Raw genomic sequence first — 17885 nt, forward strand, 5'->3', positions numbered from 1 at the left:
GCCTGGGCTACAAAGTGAGCTCAGGGCCAGCCTGAACTGCATAGAGAGACTTTGGCTCAGAAAGACAAAGAAAAGAAACAATCCCAAGTCTGGTGTGGTGGCACACCTGAAATCCCAGAGCCAGGAGAATCAAAAGTTTTAGCTCATCTAGGCAATTTAGCAAGTTATCAAGTTCCTGTCTCAAAATAAGAAATATTAAAAAAGCGTGGGAATATAGCTCTGTGCAAAGATTCTTGAGTTCAATCACCAGTACACACATAAGAAAGAAACGAAAAAGAAAGAAAAAAGCCCAGACCAAAAAAAAAAAAAAAAGAAAGAAAGAAAACCAAAGCCCAGACTTCCTAGATCCACAGGGTCACCTGCTACCTTACCAGAGAGCAGAAATCACTGTCCTGTCTCTGACACCTGAACTGAGACGAGGCTTGGGAAATAAGGAAGTGAATCCACAGAACATTTCAGATGGTGCCCCATGATCTGAAGCCCTGCCCCACCGGGCAGACCCCATGAACAGAAGACAGCAGTCCACAAGGAAACCCAGAGGGAAAAACTTTATTTATTACTAATTGGTTTCCACGGGAAAACAAGTGAGTATCCCTGGAACCACGACCAGCTGGTCCCCCGGCAGCAGGCAGGACAGGGTGCCTAAGGTTTTCCAGGCTGTACCCCAACAGAAGTGGGACCCCAGGGAAAGAGCCATGCTCCTGGCATCACGCAAGTCTGGCCCTGCAGCTGTGGCCCAAGGCCAGGCCAAGGAGGAGGTGGACAGGGAGGTGGGCCCAGGGTGCCAATCCTCCAGGCTGATATCACCAGGGGGGCGTCATGGGCTGGGGATTCTGCAGATAGGACATCACCACTGCGGAGATGGACAGCCTGAGACAGAAGAGACAAGTCAGTGCCAGACAAAAGTACGGCTCCCTCCCCCTCCAACTCCCCGGCTGTAGGCCAAGCCTCACATGAAGCTACTCATCATCTGCTTGGTGTCCTCTGAGCTCCGGGAGTTGGCAAAGCTGATGAAGGAACAGTAGACAGCGACCCAAGCACACCACTTCAGCTGGGGAAAAGGGATGGGCGGATCAGGTCAGTGAGGCATGACAAAGCTGCAAGCACTCCAACGTTCCTCAAGCACTGAATCCTGCCTGCTAATTATCTTTACAAAGCTCAGACCTGCTGAAGGTGCCCCTTAGGCCCACCCCTCCCCACCTGCTGCTGGTACCCAATTTCTTGGCCTAGTAACTAACTTCCATCTCTCTGACCCCATTATGGCCCCTCCAAACTGCTTCACAGCCTGGATTCCAGCTCAGGCCAAGCCATTAGGGAACTACTGCCCCAGACCGCGGCTTCCCCAGCCTGAGTTTTCTCCGCCCGCTTCGCCCTGTCCCGCTCCCCTTCAAATCCCGAACCCCGCCCGGCAGTGCCCCCCCCCGCCCCTTCCCAGGCGGAGCTACACCCGAGGACACAGCCCCGCCCACCTTGAGCATGAGCCCGCACATGCTGAAGATCATCCCCAGCAGGTTCATGTAGTCTGGCGTGGGGTCGTCCAAGGCCGGGTTACACTCGCTTGGCGGGGGCTTGTACCTGTGACAGGCTCAAGGGTCAGGGGCGATCCAGTCCTGCTCCCGTGACAGACAAGTGCTTCCCATGCCCTGACCCACATCCACAACCCGAATCCTGTTGCTTTGGCGCTGGGATCCTCACCTCAGCACTTTGTTGGGCCTGCGTGGGTCCGACATGTTGTTCGTGGACATAGCGACTCAAAAACCAGGTCGCGCCTCTTCCGCTGCTGGAGCTGCAGCTTCCGGTGTAGGCGTGAGGGGCGGATTTTGGAGTAACACTGGGTGTCCTCATGCTTCTTTCCCCGGCAGAGACCACAACTAACCCCAGCCAGAGGAGAATAAGAGGGAAAAAACCCTCGAAAATAAGAAATGAGTGGGGGGGGGGGGACAGAGAAAGCGGCTTTTCAATTTCTCTACGCTGCCATCAAAGTGCTGAAATTTTGGGCCCCATACGAGAAGCCGGAAATAGATCATGGAGGACAATAATAATGTAACGCCCCAGCGTGGTTTGGCGAGGTTCCGGATCCTCCGCGCAGTCGAACTCACGGAAAAAGGCGGGGAAAACAACCGAGGAGTAGGACCCCGAGCCATGGCTTTCCCCGAGCCAAAGCCGCTGGCGCCCGAGCTGCCACAGAAACTGCTGAAGACGCTGGACTGCAGTCAGGGGGCGGTGCGGGCCGTGCGGTTTAATGGTGAGTGCCCGCGTCTTCCGACCCGGTCCAACGCGCCCCGAGGCCGGCCTCCCGGTAACCCCTGCCTGGTGTCCCCCAGTGGACGGCAACTACTGCCTGACATGCGGCAGCGACAAGACACTGAAGCTGTGGAACCCGTTGCGGGGGACGCTGCTTCGCACTTACAGCGGCCACGGCTACGAAGTTCTGGACGCAGCCGGGTGAGCTGGGGGCTCTACGAAGTTCTGGACGCAGCTGGGGGCGTCGAGGCCGGGATCGCAGGCCGAGGTTGACCTTCAGTCTCCGCCGCGGTCTCCAGATCCTTTGACAACAGCAGTCTCTGCTCTGGCGGTGGGGATAAGGCCGTGGTACTATGGGATGTGGCTTCCGGGCAGGTCGTGCGCAAATTCCGAGGCCACGCTGGGGTAAGTCTAGCCCGGGGCCCTCACTATGTGTGTGGCAGGATCTGTAACAGGTGCTGATGGCGCCAGAGACGTCCACTGCCCTCTACAGTGGACAGGCACAGCCAAACCCTTTCCTGGAAGTTACCCCCTAGAACCTTTGCACACCCCTACCCCAACCAATTGTCCTCGCTTTAATCTGCACTGAGAATCCTGCATGGATCCCCATCCCTGAAAATCGAGCTGCCTCTGAGTAACAATTCCTGTCTCCCAGAAAGTGAATACAGTGCAGTTTAATGAAGAGGCCACAGTCATCCTGTCTGGTGAGTCTGGGGCCTGGGCAGGAGGTCCCAGGGTGCTACCCTAGTGTTCCAAACCTGACTTCACCTTCCTGCTGGCCACACAGGCTCTATTGATTCCAGCATCCGCTGCTGGGACTGCCGCTCTCGGAGACCTGAACCAGTGCAGACACTGGATGAAGCCAGAGATGGTGTGTCCAGCGTGAAGGTGTCTGACCACGAGGTGCTTTCTGGGTGAGTGAACCCCAGACCTTGTCCCTAGCGACTGTATATCACAGCTACCCATCTTTAGGTTAAAAATATGCTCTCTAGGCTGCATATCTAGCCCAGTGATACAGCACTTGCCTGGCATGCACACAGCCTGTGTTCTGTCCCCAGCACTACTGAAAAAATGCCAGGTATAGTGGATCGTGCCTATAATCCCAGGGCTCTGGGAGGCTGAGGAGGGAGAACTCCAACTCTGAGCCCAACCTGGACAGCATAATGTTGTCACAAAGGGGTGGAAACAGCTCAGTGCAAAGGCCCTGGTTTCACCTCTGTGTTACAACCCCCTAACCCTAAAAAACTACGCTTCTTATCAGCATGCACCAGGCCATGCCGCCTAGTGCCTGCTGACTTGCAGCCATTATTCATTCTTGGATGTCACATCTATTAAATATACCAAGCATGCATGTACTTCAGGTCTTTTGCTTGTAATCTTCCTCTGCCAGGACTGCCTCTCTACTTTGTCAAAGTGTTTTTGAGCCCATTGTACCAAGAACTTTTAGATGATGGGCCTATGCCAGAGAATGAAAGGAATAGGCAGAAGTCTCTGGCTGTATAGGGCTGTTCTGGTTCACATTCAGAATAGCCCGCATGTTCAGCTCAAGAGGATACCAGTCTTACTTGAAGAATTTAGACTGCCCAACATGGCCGTTTCTTCTTTCAGAACATACATACACACATATGCACGTGCATGTGTACAGATACACTTCAAAAAAAATTTGGCCAGGTGAGATGGCACACACCTGTAATCCCAGTGCTGGGGAGACTGAGGCAGCAGTATCACCATGAGTTCAGGGCCAGCTTGAATTACATAGTGAGACCCTAGTTTTTAAAAAAATTTTTTTTTTTACTATATTGGGGATTGAACCCAAGGTTTCATTCATGCTAGGGTGGGTACACTCCACTGAGCCACATCCACACCTGTTTTCCTTTTGGGTCAGGTTCTGAATTGCCCACGCTGTACTCACACTTCAGATCCTCCCATCCCAGCATGCCCAATAGCTAGGATTACTGGCATGGTCACTTAGCTAAGGACCTTTTTTTTTTGGTCTTTTTCCTTTTCCTCGGTACTGGGGATCGAACTCACAACTGCCTGTTTGCAAGGCAGGTGCTTATGCTGCTGAGCTAAATCCCCAGCCCCAGCTAAAGACCTTTTTTGTCCCCCCAGTACTGAGACTGAACCCATGGCCTTGACACTGAGCTATATCCCCAGTCTTGTTTTGTCTTGTTGACAAGAGGTCCACTATGTAATTCATGCTGGCTTTGAACTATGTGGTCCAGGTTGGCCCCATGAGGTCCTCCCACCTCAGCTGAATGCTAGGATTACAGGCATGCGCCATCACACCAGATTCCCAGCCCTTTTAAAAAGTATATTTTATTAGCAGGGTCTGGGACATGGGCTGTGAGCCTTAGAAACAGATGGAGAGACATGAGATGGCCCCTTGGGCCTGTTTCAAAGTCAGCACTCCTGACTTTGCCAGTGCCACCCCTGCATAGGAAGAGCAAGGCCCCTCCAGTAAGGACATAGACACACTAGCCACAGGTGCTTGAGCTAGACCTGCCTTCCTTGCAGCTCGGTGGATGGCCGTGTGAGGCGCTATGATCTAAGGATGGGCCAACTCTTCTCAGACTATGTGGGCAGTGAGTGTGGCTGGGTGCAGGCCAGGTTGAGAATGGAGTGTCCAGAAGCACCCCGGCCTCACCACAGGCCCACCCTCCCACCGCAGGCCCCATCACCTGCACCTGCTTCAGCCGTGATGGCCAGTGTACCCTAATATCCAGTCTGGACTCCACACTGCGGCTTCTCGACAAGGACACTGGCGAGCTGCTAGGCGAGTGCGTCTCCACAGTCAGCCCGGGTCCCCTCCCTTCCCTGCCACCCCTGAGCAGGAGCAGGCCCCAATACAGCTCCTTCACCCAGGTACACGGGCCACAAGAACCAGCAGTACAAGCTGGACTGCAGCCTCAGTGCACAGGACACACATGTGGTCAGCTGCTCGGAGGACGGGAAGGTGTTCTTCTGGGACCTGGTGGAGGTGAGCCACACCTTGGGTCAGAAAAGGAGAAACACGACAGGAAATGCATCTAGGTATAGGGGCACCACACACCCTCAAGTGCCAGGCTAAGGCCATTTGGGAAGCCCAAGCTTCCTCTGTGCATCCCTGCGTTCTTTCAAGCCCAGAGCCTGTCTGTAACATCCCAGCCCGGTAGGGAAGTCAAGCTGTACACAGTGCTGGGGTTTGGCCCCTGGAATGAAGCCCCCTAAAAGAAGAGTCTAGGGAGCATCGGCTTCTATTCTGGGAGCCCAGCGAAGATGCCAATGAGAGAAGGGCACATGAAGGACAGTGACAGGATGCAAGAAAGAACTACCGGATAGGTCACAGGGGAGGGACAGTCATCAGGGCTGGTTGGCAGGGAATAGGCAGCAGGACCCCAAGGAGAGAGCCTCTGCTGAGGAAGGCCAGGGTGGGAGGTGGGAGGTGAGAGGAGCCCCAGCCTGAGGGCAGTGCTACGGGTGCAACAGGGCCTTGGCTGGGTCCCAAGGACGGGCCGGCCAGGCCACTGAGCACTGTCCCGTGTCTGCTCCACAGGGTTCTCTGGCACTGGTCCTGCCTGTAGGCCTCGGTGTGGTGCAGTCACTGGCCTTCCACCCCCACGAGCCCTGCCTGCTCACTGCCATGGGGGGCAGCGTGCAGTGCTGGCGCGAAGAGGCCTACGAGGCTGAGGGGCCCACGGGCTGATGCCACAGGTACCCACCAGGCCCAAGGACTAAGAGCAACTGCAGGGGACGTTTATTCCAGACACTGACAGTGGAAGGGATGGGGTAGGGCCTTAATAAATAGAGGGGGCTCTGGACTGTGGCTGCTCAGTCCTCGTTCTTCTCATGTGTGAAGGCATCAGCTTTCTGGGCGAAGGTTTCAGCCACCAGCAGTGGGAAGACCAGGGAGGCATCCGCATAGACCTACGCAGGGATCTGGGTGAGCTGCTCGCCACTGCTAGGAGCCCATACCACCTTGAGCCAGCCTCTCACCTTGACAGGCTCTGCGTCCATCCGGATCTTGCCCCAGGACACAGCCTCATCTGGCCGGGCACCCGAATCAGAGCCATCAAACTCCTGTGCAGTGTTGATGTAGACGGCATAGTCAGCCCCATTGCGCTGTGGGGAAGGGAAAGGCAGGTTGCTCAGTGGGTTGGGCATTGCAGCCCAAGGGAATGAGTCCCAGAGGAAGGAAACTCCAGGTCCACGGGCCTGGGGTCCCACACAGCTGCGGGGCTCCTGCTGAGATCCCTGAACCAAAAAACCCAAAGGTTTCAGGAGGCTACGACAGATCATACTACACTGCACTTCATGGGACAGGTCCCAGGCAGACCATGGCAAGGCACCAGAGAAGGACATGCCACCAGCTCTAGGCTATAGCTCTCCACACCCAACCACCACCCCAGCTGGGGACCCACTCACACCTCCAGGCCCAGCCTGACCTGCTCCCCACCCCTATCCTCCTGGTTGCTCTTGGGCTACTTGAGGCCCTTGGACTCCGCACCGGCTGTTCCCTCCACCAGGAAGAATTCCCAGTAGTAACATCCCAGAATCCCAGTGTGCAGTCACACTTCCCTGAAACCCCACACTGACCCCTCTGTTTTGGGGCCAAGGGATGTGTGGCAGCACACACCTGTAACCCCGGCACTTGGGAGGCAGGGGCCAGCCTGCCTCAAAGAACAAACAGTACATGCCACCATCCCTGTTCTTCCTTATGTCCCAGCATCTTTCTTTTGAGATGAAGTTTTACTGTGTTCACCAGGCTGGCCTCCAACTCCTGGGCTCAAGACCACCTGCCTCCACCTCCAGAGGGCTGGGGCGACAGGTGCACACCACTGTGCCACCTGACCTTACTTTCCTCCTTAACCATTTAATGACACCTGTGAGATCACCTATGTGCTGTTGCCCCCTGAGAACCTCAGTCCACACAGGACCAGGCTCCTGGCCTTTCTGGTACCAACCGCCGGGCTGTGCCACTCACCATGAGGTTGGCATTGGCAATGTGATGCTTGACTACGCCACCACCCAGGATGATCATGCCCGAGTGCTTGGCATAGATGGCCTGCATGTTAATGAGTCGCAGGTCTGGAGAGGAGGAATGCGGTCAGTGCCAGGCCTCAGGGGCCTCCTTCCCTCTCCTCCTGGGCTCCCATACCTCACCCTCAACGATGTCCAATACAAGGCCCGGGTTCTTGAAGGAGTGGAAGAACATCATGTCACCCAGTGAGCCGTCCGTGAGTGCAGGGCTCAGCACAGGGATGCGGTTCTGAGGAGGACAGGGCCAGCCAGCAGCTGTGACACAGCACCCGTTGCCCCACTCCAGTTGCATTCCTTCCTCACAGCTGGCAACGGCTGATGCTGCTCAAACATACTGTAACCACGAGTCCCCTCACATAGATGGGGCTGTGGACCTAAAAAACCCACATACAATCCCAAGAGGATGCCAGGCAGCCCCAAAGTAGCGGCTCTCCTTATTTCTGAAATGTGGGGGCTTCACAGCCTCTGGGGAGCAAGGATCAGGCTCGGGAGCTGCTAAATGGTACCCCCAAATGTACTTAGTCTAGCCAGGTAGGCAGGACATCCGGACACGTCCACCCCATGTATAGCTGTGTAACTTCAAACAAATAGTCTGATTGCTTAGCACTGGGAGCTCCTCACCTAAAAGCAGGTTGCTGAACGCCTGCAAAGATGAGAACAGTTGGCTCCTTACCTTCTGGGCCCAGTAATACACAGACTCAGGATTGTTTATCTCTTTGCCAAGCCGGGCGATCATCCGGGAAGGTGTCCATTTCACACCCTAGGAGGGTGGAGACATCAGCATTAACCCACAATTACCTAGACCCCACCACCACCACACCACAAGTGCTAGCCCAACCTCTGTGTTCTGTTCCAGCACCATCTGGTCCAGAATGGGCATCAACCAGTCCTCAAATTTGCAGTAGTTATCATTAGGCACCAGCAGATTCCCGATCCTTGGTACAGAGGCACACATCATCAGTCTCCAGGCTCCTGGCACCACACCCCTGTCACCCCACACAGGGTCCCACCTGTTGATACCGTTCTCCCGCAGCTCCTTCCCCCTGAGGCTGAACTCGCCCAGGTATGTGGGCGCCAGGCATTTGATGAGGTCCTCCTCTACGCCTCCAGCTGTGGTCACCAAGACGTCCACCTGCAATAATAAACCAAGGACACCTAACATTAGCACTCCTCTCTCAGAGGAGAGCTCTTAAAACGGACCCATACTGTTACACTTACGTGCTCAGCACTTCAATGCTCATTGACCTAGAAGGCCAGCAGCCTGCCCAACCAGGTCCCTACCATGTTGTGCTGCACAAGGTAGCGAATGGTCTCGCGGATGCCTGAACTGATGAGGTTGGATGTGTAGCCCAGGAAAATAGTGCAGCCAGTGAGCGGGCGGTGGCTCTGGGTCAGGTCTGCATGGTGGTCTTCATCCTGGGCCAGCGGCTCCAGTTTCTTCTCGATCTGCAGTTAAGATTCAGGTCAAATTAGGTTCTGGCCTTGAGGGTACCTGTCCCAGGGTACCTGATGGGTCCCGGAACCAAGACTCCACCCAGGGATGTCTCCGTGCAGACCAAGTCCCTTCGGCGACCCACAGCATCTCCTTTTCGGGTTCAGTTTCTAACAGGGAAAAACAAATTAAAGCCCTCCACTGACTTACGCTTCTCCTCCAATTCCCTCCCCTAACCACATGGTCTTAGCCCTAATCTGCCCATTGGTGAAGCTTTAAATTTCCCGGAACCTGGCCCCTACTTAAGCAAGGATACTGACCCGCGCCCGTAGAAACCCCGCCCCGCCTCGCCCCGCCCCCACGGGTATTCTTCGCTCCAGCGCCTGCACAAGCGCCCCCGCCTCACCATAGCGTTGACTTGCTGCACTGCGCGCCCGAAGTTGGTGGCCTGGAAGCCGGTAGTGCCGAAGGCCTGCAGGAGCGCGTGGTAGTCCACGCCGCGGCTGAAGTCGTAGCCCCGGACCTGCGCGCTCTCGGGCGGCAAAGCCGAGCTGTGTTTCAGCACGGCAGACAGCGCCGCCGCGGGCGCTTCCCCCATTGAAGAGCCCTCCATGGGCTTACAGGTGACCTCTCAGGAAAGCCCCTTAAACCGAGGCCACCTGGGCATCCAAGCGCGCTAAGCCCTAACACCGCCTCTCTGCAAGAGTACAGGAAGTAGCGCTCCGCAAACGGAAGTCGTCACGTGACTGCCCGTAGCGCCTGCTTTCCCGGGTGTGGCCATCTTTGTGCACGCATTCCGTACTACGGAAAGCCTTGGGAGCCAGTACTTTTTAGGTGCTGCTCTCTGTTTTCCAAAATGCGCCTGCTGTACTGCTGAACAGTCGACTCACAACCATGATAAACTGCAGGCCCTAGGCTGGAAATCACTCAGTGCCTGCCAGGCAAGCACGAGGTTGTGAGTTCGATACCCAGTGCCAGGAAAGAAAGAAGAAAAAAAAAAAAAAAAAAAAAAAACCCTGGCTTACCAAGCAGCATGGTGCATGCCTGTAATCTCAGTTGCTTTAAAAGCTGAACAATTTCAAATTCCTTCCCTGAGCCTGGACTCAACCTAGTGATTTAGCAAAACCCTGTCTCCAAAAATAAGATTAAAAGATACACACCAGGGGCTGGGGATTTAGCTCAGCGACATAAGCACCTGCCTTGCAAGCATGCGGTCGTGAATTCGATCCCCGGTACCGATTAAAAAAAAAAAAAAAAAAAGGTACACACCTGCAATCCTACATTTGGGAAGCTGAAGCTAGAGGATTCCTAGGCCAGCCTGGGATACATACTGACTTCAAAGGCAACCTGACTACATAGTGAGACCCTGTCTGACCAAAAAAAAAGAGATGAAAAGGGCTGGAGGCATGTCCAGGTGTGGTGGCACATGCCTGTTATCCGTAGGCTGAGGCAGGAAGATCACTGAGAGTTCAGAGGCCAGCCTGGGCTACATGTAATTGTGTGCCAGCCTGAATGAGTTACAAAGCAAGACCCTGTTCAAAAACAAAAAGAAAAAAAGCATTGGGTATCTTCAATCCTCAGTACCACAGAAAAGAGGTGGGGTGGGACGGATTGACTGCGTTTACCCTGTGCCCTGACTGCTGAAAGAGCATGTTGGGAAGGTGCAGGACAGTGAGCACTGATGACTATAGCGAACTGGCCGCACTGGCTAGGTGACACAGGAAAGGAGGAGGGCGATAGGCACAGGCCTGAGTGTGCCCAGACAGAGCTTGACTTTCAGGCTGTGGTGATGGCATGTAAGCCAGCATCAGACATGCAAGCACCTGAAAAGGGGATGCATCGTGGCCAAGCCTGCACAGCTGGGATCAGGGCACAGTCAGGGTGGCACCTGGCTGGGAGAGGGGGAGATGACTGGAGGAGCACTGAGGACCCAGGAGCTCTGGGGCTCAGAGGGGAGCAGTAGTACTAAGGCACTGTAGGCACCAGAGAGTACAGCAAGTCCCCAGGGAGGATACCAGGTAGTGGGCCACAGGGAACCAGAGCTGGAGCCATCTGTATGCTGTCAGCAGTAGCAGTGGCTGTCAGGAACAGTCAGCAGGGGACCCAGCAGCTGGCAGGGGACCTAGGAGGTACCCATGTGACAGCAGAGCAGCCTCCGGGTCTCCTGAAGCGGGGGACACCCCTGCCACAGCAGCTGCTACTGCTGGTGACATTTCACTGAGGCCTGGCTTCAAAGTCTCTGTGGGTGGGGAGGAGAGGGCGGAGAGGCTGGGCACCGTGGGCAAGGGCCAGAGGGCTGACTGCTGCGGGAGGACCAGCACTGGCATTTGCAGGAGTCTGCAGAGAGGAACCGGAGTTGAGGTTCGGGCAACAAGGGAGGAGCGCAGGGACCCTTGGGGGCCCCAGGGATTGCTCATATTCTACCCTCCTCAGATGTCCAGCAAGGTGGCCACTGGCAGTGACATCGGCCACGCCCGCCGGGCCATAGAGCAGCTGCGGATGGAAGCCGGCATCGAGCGCATGAAGGTGAGGGCAGATACAGGGGCAGCAGTGCGCGGGGCAAGCACCCCAGGGAAGGGCAGGGACCCGGGCTGCAGCCTGTGGGCTTGCTCTGCAGGTGTCCAAGGCAGCCACCGACCTGCTGCAGTTCTGCACTGAGCAGGCCAAGAGTGACCCCTTCCTTGTGGGCATCCCGGCTGCCACCAACCCCTTCAAGGAGAAGAAGCCCTGTGCCATCCTGTGATACCCCACAGCCCCGAGCCTCAATAAACAGCAACTGCTCCTAGAGGCACAGACTGGCTAGCTGGGATGAGGGTGCTTGGGGGTGCTTGGGGGGCCCAGTCTCCCTCCCCACCCCTCACAGTGGCCTGGGCAGAGGGCCACTGTCACCCCTTGCAGTCACAGATCAAGCACAGTCACATGCAAAGCGGCGCAGACACTGATACAGGCACCTGGCCTGTGTCCACAGTGGGGCTGTCGTACCACCTGCCCACCCAGCGCCACCACCGCCCACTCGGCTCCTGCCACATGCCCCACAGCAGCCATGCGAGGCTTTCTAGCGCCAAGCGCCTGCGCAGCGCATCCTGTTTATTCTCCTGCTTTCCACAGGAACAGGGGAGGAGTCACCTCCCCAGGCACCGGGTGGCCAGGGTCCTGGGCCCGAGGGTCAGAGGCAGCACCAGTGGGGATCCAGGCCCCCAAAGGCTGAGGGCCTCAGCCTCCAGCCAGCAGTATAGAGCAACACTGTGTCCATGTCCATGCGCTCAGGCCTGCAGCCTCCAGACTTCCAGTGACAGGCCCCCGGACGCGGCCACCACATTGCCCTCAGCACAGATCTGTGGTGGGGGTGGAGTCAGAGTCAGGGACAAAGGGTTCAGGGCAGCTGTAGGGGCTGGGGGTTGGGGTTAGGGGTCAGAGCAGACTGGGGGCCTCACCCCATTCAGTGCGCTGTGATGGCTGCGTGTGCACAAAGTCCAGGGCGGGTCCGTGGGCACGTGCACCTGCAAGAAGGTGTGGTGTTGGATGCAGCCCCAGCCCAGGACCCCAGAACCCTTGGGCCTGAGGTGTGTGCTGAGCAGGGGGTGGCGTCCTCACCCGGATGGTCTTGTCCATGGATGTGGTGTACAAGGCCCCCAACGAGTGCTTGATGCCGGTGATCTGAGACTTGTGGCCCACGTCAAAGGACTGTGGAAGGGGACATGGGAGGCCATCAGGGCAGAAGGAGGAGCGGGGTGGGGGAGGGAGAAGGCCGAGCGGGTGGAGTGGGGTGAGGGGCCCTGCAGACCCTGACAAGCCGGAAGCAGCCGTGATCCTGGGCGAAGACATGCAGCAGGCCCTGGTTGTCGCCAGCCCATAGCTGGGGCTCCCGGTAGGACATGCAGAGCAGGTAGGAGTCCAGCTGTGGGAGGGGCGGACAGGGTGGCTCAGGTGGGCCAGAGCAGTGGCCTGGCCCAGAGGTGGGGAGGACGGGGAAGCGCCCACCTGCAGCCGCTGATGCACACTGTTGGTGCGGCGGTCGAATACCACCAAGGTGTGGTCCTCGCTGCAGGAGATGATGTGCCTATCGTCTGCCAGCAGCGCCAGCACCGCACTGGAGTGCAGCCGATGGCTCTTCAGCAGGGTGGGGCCAGCTTGGCAGGAGATGGGGGCGGGAAGGGGAATCAGGGCCCTCACAGACTCCTGCACACCCTACAGACCCCTTGGGCTGCTCAGCCCCTCCCAGCAGCTGACTCTCCCTGGCTCCTGCAGGGCGGCATCTAGGACTCCCAGGCCTTGGCTCCAACCTGTCCCTCTGCCAAGGAGCCACTTCAAGCATCCTAGGCCCAGTCATAGCTCTGCATGGACAGCCTGCAGCGACCGGGTTCCATGAGAATGAATGAATAAAACACAGAAAAGACCCGTGTGCGAGGCAGTCTTTGTTCTAGACATTTTGGGTTTCTTTTGGGTTTTTTTTTTTTTTTGTCTTTTTCATTTTTATCAGTACCAGGGATCGAACTCATGACCACCTGCTTGCAAGGCAGGTGCTTATGCCACTGAGCTAAATCCCCAGCCCCTTGGGTTTCTTTTGATTTTGTTTTGTTTTTTGCTTTTTTGAGAGGGCACTCCAGGCTGGCATTGAACTCACAGCGACCCTCCCACCACAGCTTGCCCAGTGTAGGGTTTAAGGCCCACCACACTGGGCTTGCTCTGATGACTTGTGTGATCTCTTTTACCTGGTGCTGGGGATGGAACTGAGGCCTCCCATGAGCTTGACCAGAGCTCCCTCACCAAGGGGTACCCAGCTGCACCAGCAGGTTCAGTATCATCCCTGCCATCAACCCCCGGGCTGGTGCATCACAAGGGCTTGGATTTGGGATTGCAAATGGCTCCCAAATTCTCCCCACAGGATCCAGCTTGCCAAAGTCACAGAGCTGGGAGATGGGGAGCCAGAATCCTATGCCCGACTCCGACCTGCCAGGGCTCCTTTGTGCCCCCCTACCCCACCCACATGTGTGGCCTGACCCCCTCAGGTTGAGCACTGGCTAGGTGACTTTGTCACCATCTCAACTTGACTCCAAAACCCCAAGCAGCCTGTGCTCCCCACCTGAGCCCCAGGGGGCAGCCCACCTCTGGGATCGTAGATGGTCACCTTCTTGTCATAGGTGCCAGCTACCAAGATGTCAGGCTGGTAGGAGAGGCACAGCACCGCTGCCTTGCCCCTGGGGACACAGACCACAAGGTTGGGGCAGTGGCCAGGCAGGGCCCAACCAGCCTCACACCCCAGCTAGAGCCCCTCGTACTTTATCTCACCGAACTGTTGTCCATCAGCTGCCATGTCCCACAGCTTGATGGTACTGTCCCAGGATCCAGAACATACACGGTGGTCTTGAGCCGCCAGTGACCACACCCAGCCCTGCAGGGACCAGAGGGATACAGCAGTCATACAGGGCCCTGTCTTCCCCCACTGCCCTGGGCGCAAGGCTGGGTCTTCCTGTTTTTGCATTAGAGGCTCAGAGAGGTCACTGGATTCACCTGAAGCCACATAGATTTCCCTTAATGTCCACTATGAAACAGTGAAACACTGTGAAACTGTCACACAATACACAACTCTAGCTCCACATCCCCGTCCCACAGGGCCAAAGGAGGAAGATAAGGGGCGCAAGAACCCAGAGTCAGTCCAAACCTGGGTGAAAAGGGAGGTGTCTTAACTTCAAAGCCCAGTGCACGCACAAACTTCCCCAGTAACCCTGGGTTCTGCAGGGACTCAGCACCAGCAGTAGTCTGAGGCTATGTGGGAATATGATAAAAGCACAGCCTCAGCTGGGTGTGGTGGCACACACCTGTAATCTCAGCATTCAAGAGGCTGAGGCAGGAGGATCACCACAGGTTCAAGGCCAGCCTAGTGAGAGCCTGTCTCAAAACAAATAAATAAATAAAAATAATATGCCCCAGAGTATGGGCAGCTCACTTACTCCTCATCAAACCCTCTGGGCAAGGTACTATAATGTACATATCCATATGAAATTATGAGACTGAGCCACAGAGAAGTCTCTCACCAAGGCCACATAGTCAGAACACAGCAGAGTGGGGATTTGAACCTAGGACCTGATCTGTTGGCCATGGGCCAGGACCGCCTTGAAGACTGGTGGAAGTGCCCCTCCACTGCCATTTTCTCGCTTGTTTTGAGATAGGGTCTTGCTATGGAGCCCAGGCTGGCCTCAAACTTGTGTAGATCCTCCTGCCTCAGGCTCCTGAGTGCTAGGATTACAGGTGTGTACCATCATGCCAGGCTCTCTGCCACTTCTCATGAAAGACCTGAGGTTGCTGGTCCCCAAAGACAGCCTCCTTACTGCCCCCTACTGGGCCCCTCTACTGAGCTACCTTGTGCCAAAGCCCTCATTCCAATACAGTTCATATTCACTCATTCTCATCTTCACTGTCCACTTGTCAGAAGTGGAAACTGAGGCACAGAAAGTCACATCACACTCCAAACCACACAACAGTAGAAGGCCAGATTCAAATCTACACAGTCTGGCACCAAAACCCAAGCTCTTGCCAGGAATGACTGCACACACCTGTAATTCCATCACTGGGAAGGCTGAGGCAGGAGGACCACTGTGGACACTGCCTGGACTACAAGCACAGCCTTGTCTCAAAACAACAGCAAAATCCCAGACTCTACCCACTCCTCTTGCCTCCTCCTGTCATGGCCCTCACCTTGTGGGTGCTACCCTTCTGGGCACCCAAGGCCTTGACCAGAACCTGGCTGGGCTCTGCCCCGAGATGCCGCAGGTCCCACAGGTTGATGTTGCGATCTCGAGAGCCGGACAGACAAAGCGTCCCACCCTGTGGGGACAGCAGGAAATGTGAGTGGAGTCCCTCATTCCTATGCCCAGCACCCCACACTGAGCCTGCCTCACCTGAAGCAGCAGCACCGAGTCAATGGATGCAAAGTGCCCATCAGCCAGGCAGAAGTACTCGGCCCGGCGCCCATCCTCAGCCCAGCATGCCAGGTGCTGCTCCAGCTCCATGCACGCCATTGGCCAGTTGAAGTCCTCCTCTGTGGGGTACCACAAGCAGGGCCCCAGTGAGTGCCAGGTTCCAGGGAGCACAGCTACACCCAACATGGGCAGATCCTCAGCTGGGCATGGCACAGTGGCGCATGCCTATAATCCCAGCACTCAGGCAGCTGAGGCAGGAGGATCACTGCCACCTGACTAACCACCTCCCAGCAGGTTAAAAACACCTCTTATTTCCAAAATTTCGGGCCTCAACAACAGTCTTCCAGAGGGAAGCAAAAATTAAAAAATTAAGATGTGCTATGTTCATGTAACAACTCTACATGATGAATGTAATCATTACACACTCCAAACTCATATTAATAAAAATACAAATTTAGCCAGACATGGTGATGCACATCTAAGTAATTCAGACTGGCCTTGAACTCACTTTGTAGCCCAGGATGGCCTCAACTCGCAGTGATCCTCCCGCCTCAGCTCCCAAGTGCTGGGATCACAAGTATAAGTAACCATGCCAGGCTCATTTTTCTTTTTTGAGACAAAGTCATAGTCCAGGCTGGCCTCAAATTTGTGGAGATCCTCCTACCTCAGCCTCCCAAGTGTGTAAACGAAGCGTACAACATCTTGCCTAGCACACGTATCTATATTTTTCTAGCTTCTGGGAAATTTTTGTTCATCTGCAGGGTGCAGATGTCAACACCTTGTGAATCACTGATGCAGGAACCCCACTCCCCTGCAGACTGATAATCAACTATCCAAATTGTACCTCCCACTGACTCAAAGGCCTGTAGGTCCAATAATATCACCATCATACCAATGCAAGACCCCTAAACTGTCCTCCCCAACGAACCAGTGAACTCGGGAAGCAATGAGTACGCGCCCCTAAAGATGACAGTTTAGACCCAGAGCTTGAAGATCTGTAATAGCTGGTATCAAGAATTTCAGCCCCTAAAACTTAAGCAGGGGTTACGGACTCCAGAGCCAAGCCTCTGTCCTACCTCTCCTGGTCCAAGGCCAAAGACTTTGGTACCACCAGAAACAATCTCAACCTCCCCAGCCAGAGCCAGAACAGCCAGAGGCCTGTGCTGGACTGTGCACGTGGCAGCCAGGTGCCATTTCCCACCACAAGCTTGCCCTGGGCTGGGCGGGCCCCCGCCGGCCCCCACCGGCCCCCACCTTCCACCACTGGGTAGGGCGCGCGAACGCGGCGCTGCGCGCGGAGCCTCCAGGTGGCGTGGTCGCGCACAAGGTCGCGCAGTGCGTGGCACACGCGCGGAAGGACATGGAGCACGAGGCGCGCGTCCAGGTAGGCGCAAATCTCGAGGAGCAGCTCCGGGGGCAGGTTCAGCAGGCCCGGCGCACCCACCATCGGGACCCTGGATGGAGCCCAGGGTTCCAGAGAGCCAGGGTCCGCTGCAGGCGCGGACTGTAATGAGGCGCGTGGGGTACTCAGCCCGGGCTTCGGCGGGCCAAGCACGCGGGCCACGTAGGATTCGGCCTGTGCATCAGGGTCAGGCTCCGGCTCTGGGCCCGAGTCATCGTCCGAGGCGCGGGTATCCTCGCACTGCCCTGGTGGAAGCTCCATGGCGACCGGGTGGGCGCGGCCCGTCAGTCTCGGTCAGCTGCCCGGCTCGCGTCCCGTCTCCTAGGCAGCACGAGGGTCCTTTCCGGCGCGGTCTGATGACGTCAGGAGCCCACCGGAAGCAAGGCCACAAGCTGGCCCCGGGCTCGACGGCGTCCCGCTGTTTGGCCGCGCTGACCCTGGGCTGGACAGGGCGAACTTCTGATTCCTGCGCTTTGCAGCACGCGCGCCTGTGATCCTGACGCAGGTGTTTTGCTTGGGAGGGTGCGCTTGCAGGAGCTGGGGCCGTTTCTCACTGGCCGGTAGTCTTCCTTCTGTGGCCAGGGCCGGCTCAGCCTCCGCGTGCGCGCGCCGCTGCGCCCGAGGGGATCAGGGTTGCTCCACGTTTTTAAATTAGTTGTACACATCTGCGAATTACTTTTGGTAGATTCATAGTGCACGTAACGCATCGGGACCGTTTTCACACGCACATCCTCCGGGATCTGGTGGCACAGGCCTGTAATTCCAGCCAGATCTCCGAGTTCGAGGCCTGCAAGATCTTTTGGGCCGGGAATTCAGCTCAGTGGTGCAGTGCCAGCCGGGCAAGTGCGAGCTGAGTTTGAGTCCCATA

General features: G+C 56.4%; 5 protein-coding genes across 9 annotated transcripts; 2 read left to right on the forward strand and 3 right to left on the reverse strand.

Annotated features, from left to right (window-relative positions):
* Positions 1-533: 533 nt before the first annotated feature.
* On the reverse strand, positions 534-1889 carry Wdr83os (WD repeat domain 83 opposite strand). The gene is made up of 4 exons (XM_003468368.5): positions 1696-1889; positions 1470-1575; positions 954-1051; positions 534-870 (listed from the first exon to the last, which is right to left on the reverse strand). The coding sequence occupies exons 1-4, from the start codon at positions 1743-1745 to the stop codon at positions 804-806; spliced, it is 321 nt and encodes a 106-aa protein (XP_003468416.1). The 5' UTR covers positions 1746-1889; the 3' UTR covers positions 534-803.
* Positions 1890-1892: 3 nt separating this feature from the next.
* On the forward strand, positions 1893-6044 carry Wdr83 (WD repeat domain 83). Of its 2 annotated transcripts, XM_003468172.4 has the most exons (9): positions 1893-2245; positions 2325-2445; positions 2544-2649; positions 2900-2948; positions 3032-3158; positions 4762-4829; positions 4916-5024; positions 5110-5224; positions 5780-6044. In XM_003468172.4, the coding sequence occupies exons 1-9, from the start codon at positions 2026-2028 to the stop codon at positions 5927-5929; spliced, it is 1065 nt and encodes a 354-aa protein (XP_003468220.2). In that variant the 5' UTR covers positions 1893-2025; the 3' UTR covers positions 5930-6044. The 2 variants fall into 2 exon arrangements, with proteins under 2 accessions (XP_003468220.2, XP_005003121.2); XM_005003064.3 differs by having other exon boundaries at positions 4916-5224.
* On the reverse strand, positions 5959-9955 carry Dhps (deoxyhypusine synthase). Its single transcript, XM_063228418.1, has 9 exons — positions 9102-9955; positions 8545-8709; positions 8274-8395; positions 8102-8198; positions 7937-8023; positions 7387-7492; positions 7208-7311; positions 6220-6345; positions 5959-6150 (listed from the first exon to the last, which is right to left on the reverse strand). Exons 1-9 carry the CDS (start codon positions 9306-9308, stop codon positions 6055-6057), a joined length of 1110 nt encoding a protein of 369 aa, XP_063084488.1. The 5' UTR covers positions 9309-9955; the 3' UTR covers positions 5959-6054.
* Positions 9956-10969: 1014 nt separating this feature from the next.
* Gng14 (G protein subunit gamma 14) lies at positions 10970-11480 on the forward strand. The gene is made up of 3 exons (XM_063228424.1): positions 10970-11056; positions 11129-11221; positions 11313-11480. The coding sequence occupies exons 2-3, from the start codon at positions 11129-11131 to the stop codon at positions 11436-11438; spliced, it is 219 nt and encodes a 72-aa protein (XP_063084494.1). The 5' UTR covers positions 10970-11056; the 3' UTR covers positions 11439-11480.
* A 267-nt stretch (positions 11481-11747) lies between these two features.
* On the reverse strand, positions 11748-17383 carry Fbxw9 (F-box and WD repeat domain containing 9). Of its 4 annotated transcripts, none has more exons than XM_003468366.5 (10): positions 16870-17382; positions 15595-15734; positions 15392-15520; positions 13975-14087; positions 13802-13893; positions 12677-12737; positions 12480-12593; positions 12290-12379; positions 12130-12195; positions 11748-12030 (listed from the first exon to the last, which is right to left on the reverse strand). In XM_003468366.5, exons 1-9 carry the CDS (start codon positions 17276-17278, stop codon positions 12135-12137), a joined length of 1209 nt encoding a protein of 402 aa, XP_003468414.2. In that variant the 5' UTR covers positions 17279-17382; the 3' UTR covers positions 11748-12030; positions 12130-12134. The 4 variants fall into 4 exon arrangements, with proteins under 4 accessions (XP_003468414.2, XP_005003119.1, XP_063084487.1 ...); XM_005003062.4 differs by having other exon boundaries at positions 12677-12825; positions 16870-17379; XM_063228417.1 differs by having other exon boundaries at positions 12290-12593; positions 16870-17383.
* Between the last annotated feature and the right edge of the window lie 502 nt (positions 17384-17885).

The sequence above is a fragment of the Cavia porcellus genome, unplaced genomic scaffold (genome assembly GCF_034190915.1).
Source record: "Cavia porcellus strain 051 isolate PalLab524CR breed Dunkin Hartley unplaced genomic scaffold, mCavPor4.1 scaffold_17, whole genome shotgun sequence".
NCBI classification, from domain to species: domain Eukaryota; kingdom Metazoa; phylum Chordata; class Mammalia; order Rodentia; family Caviidae; genus Cavia; species Cavia porcellus.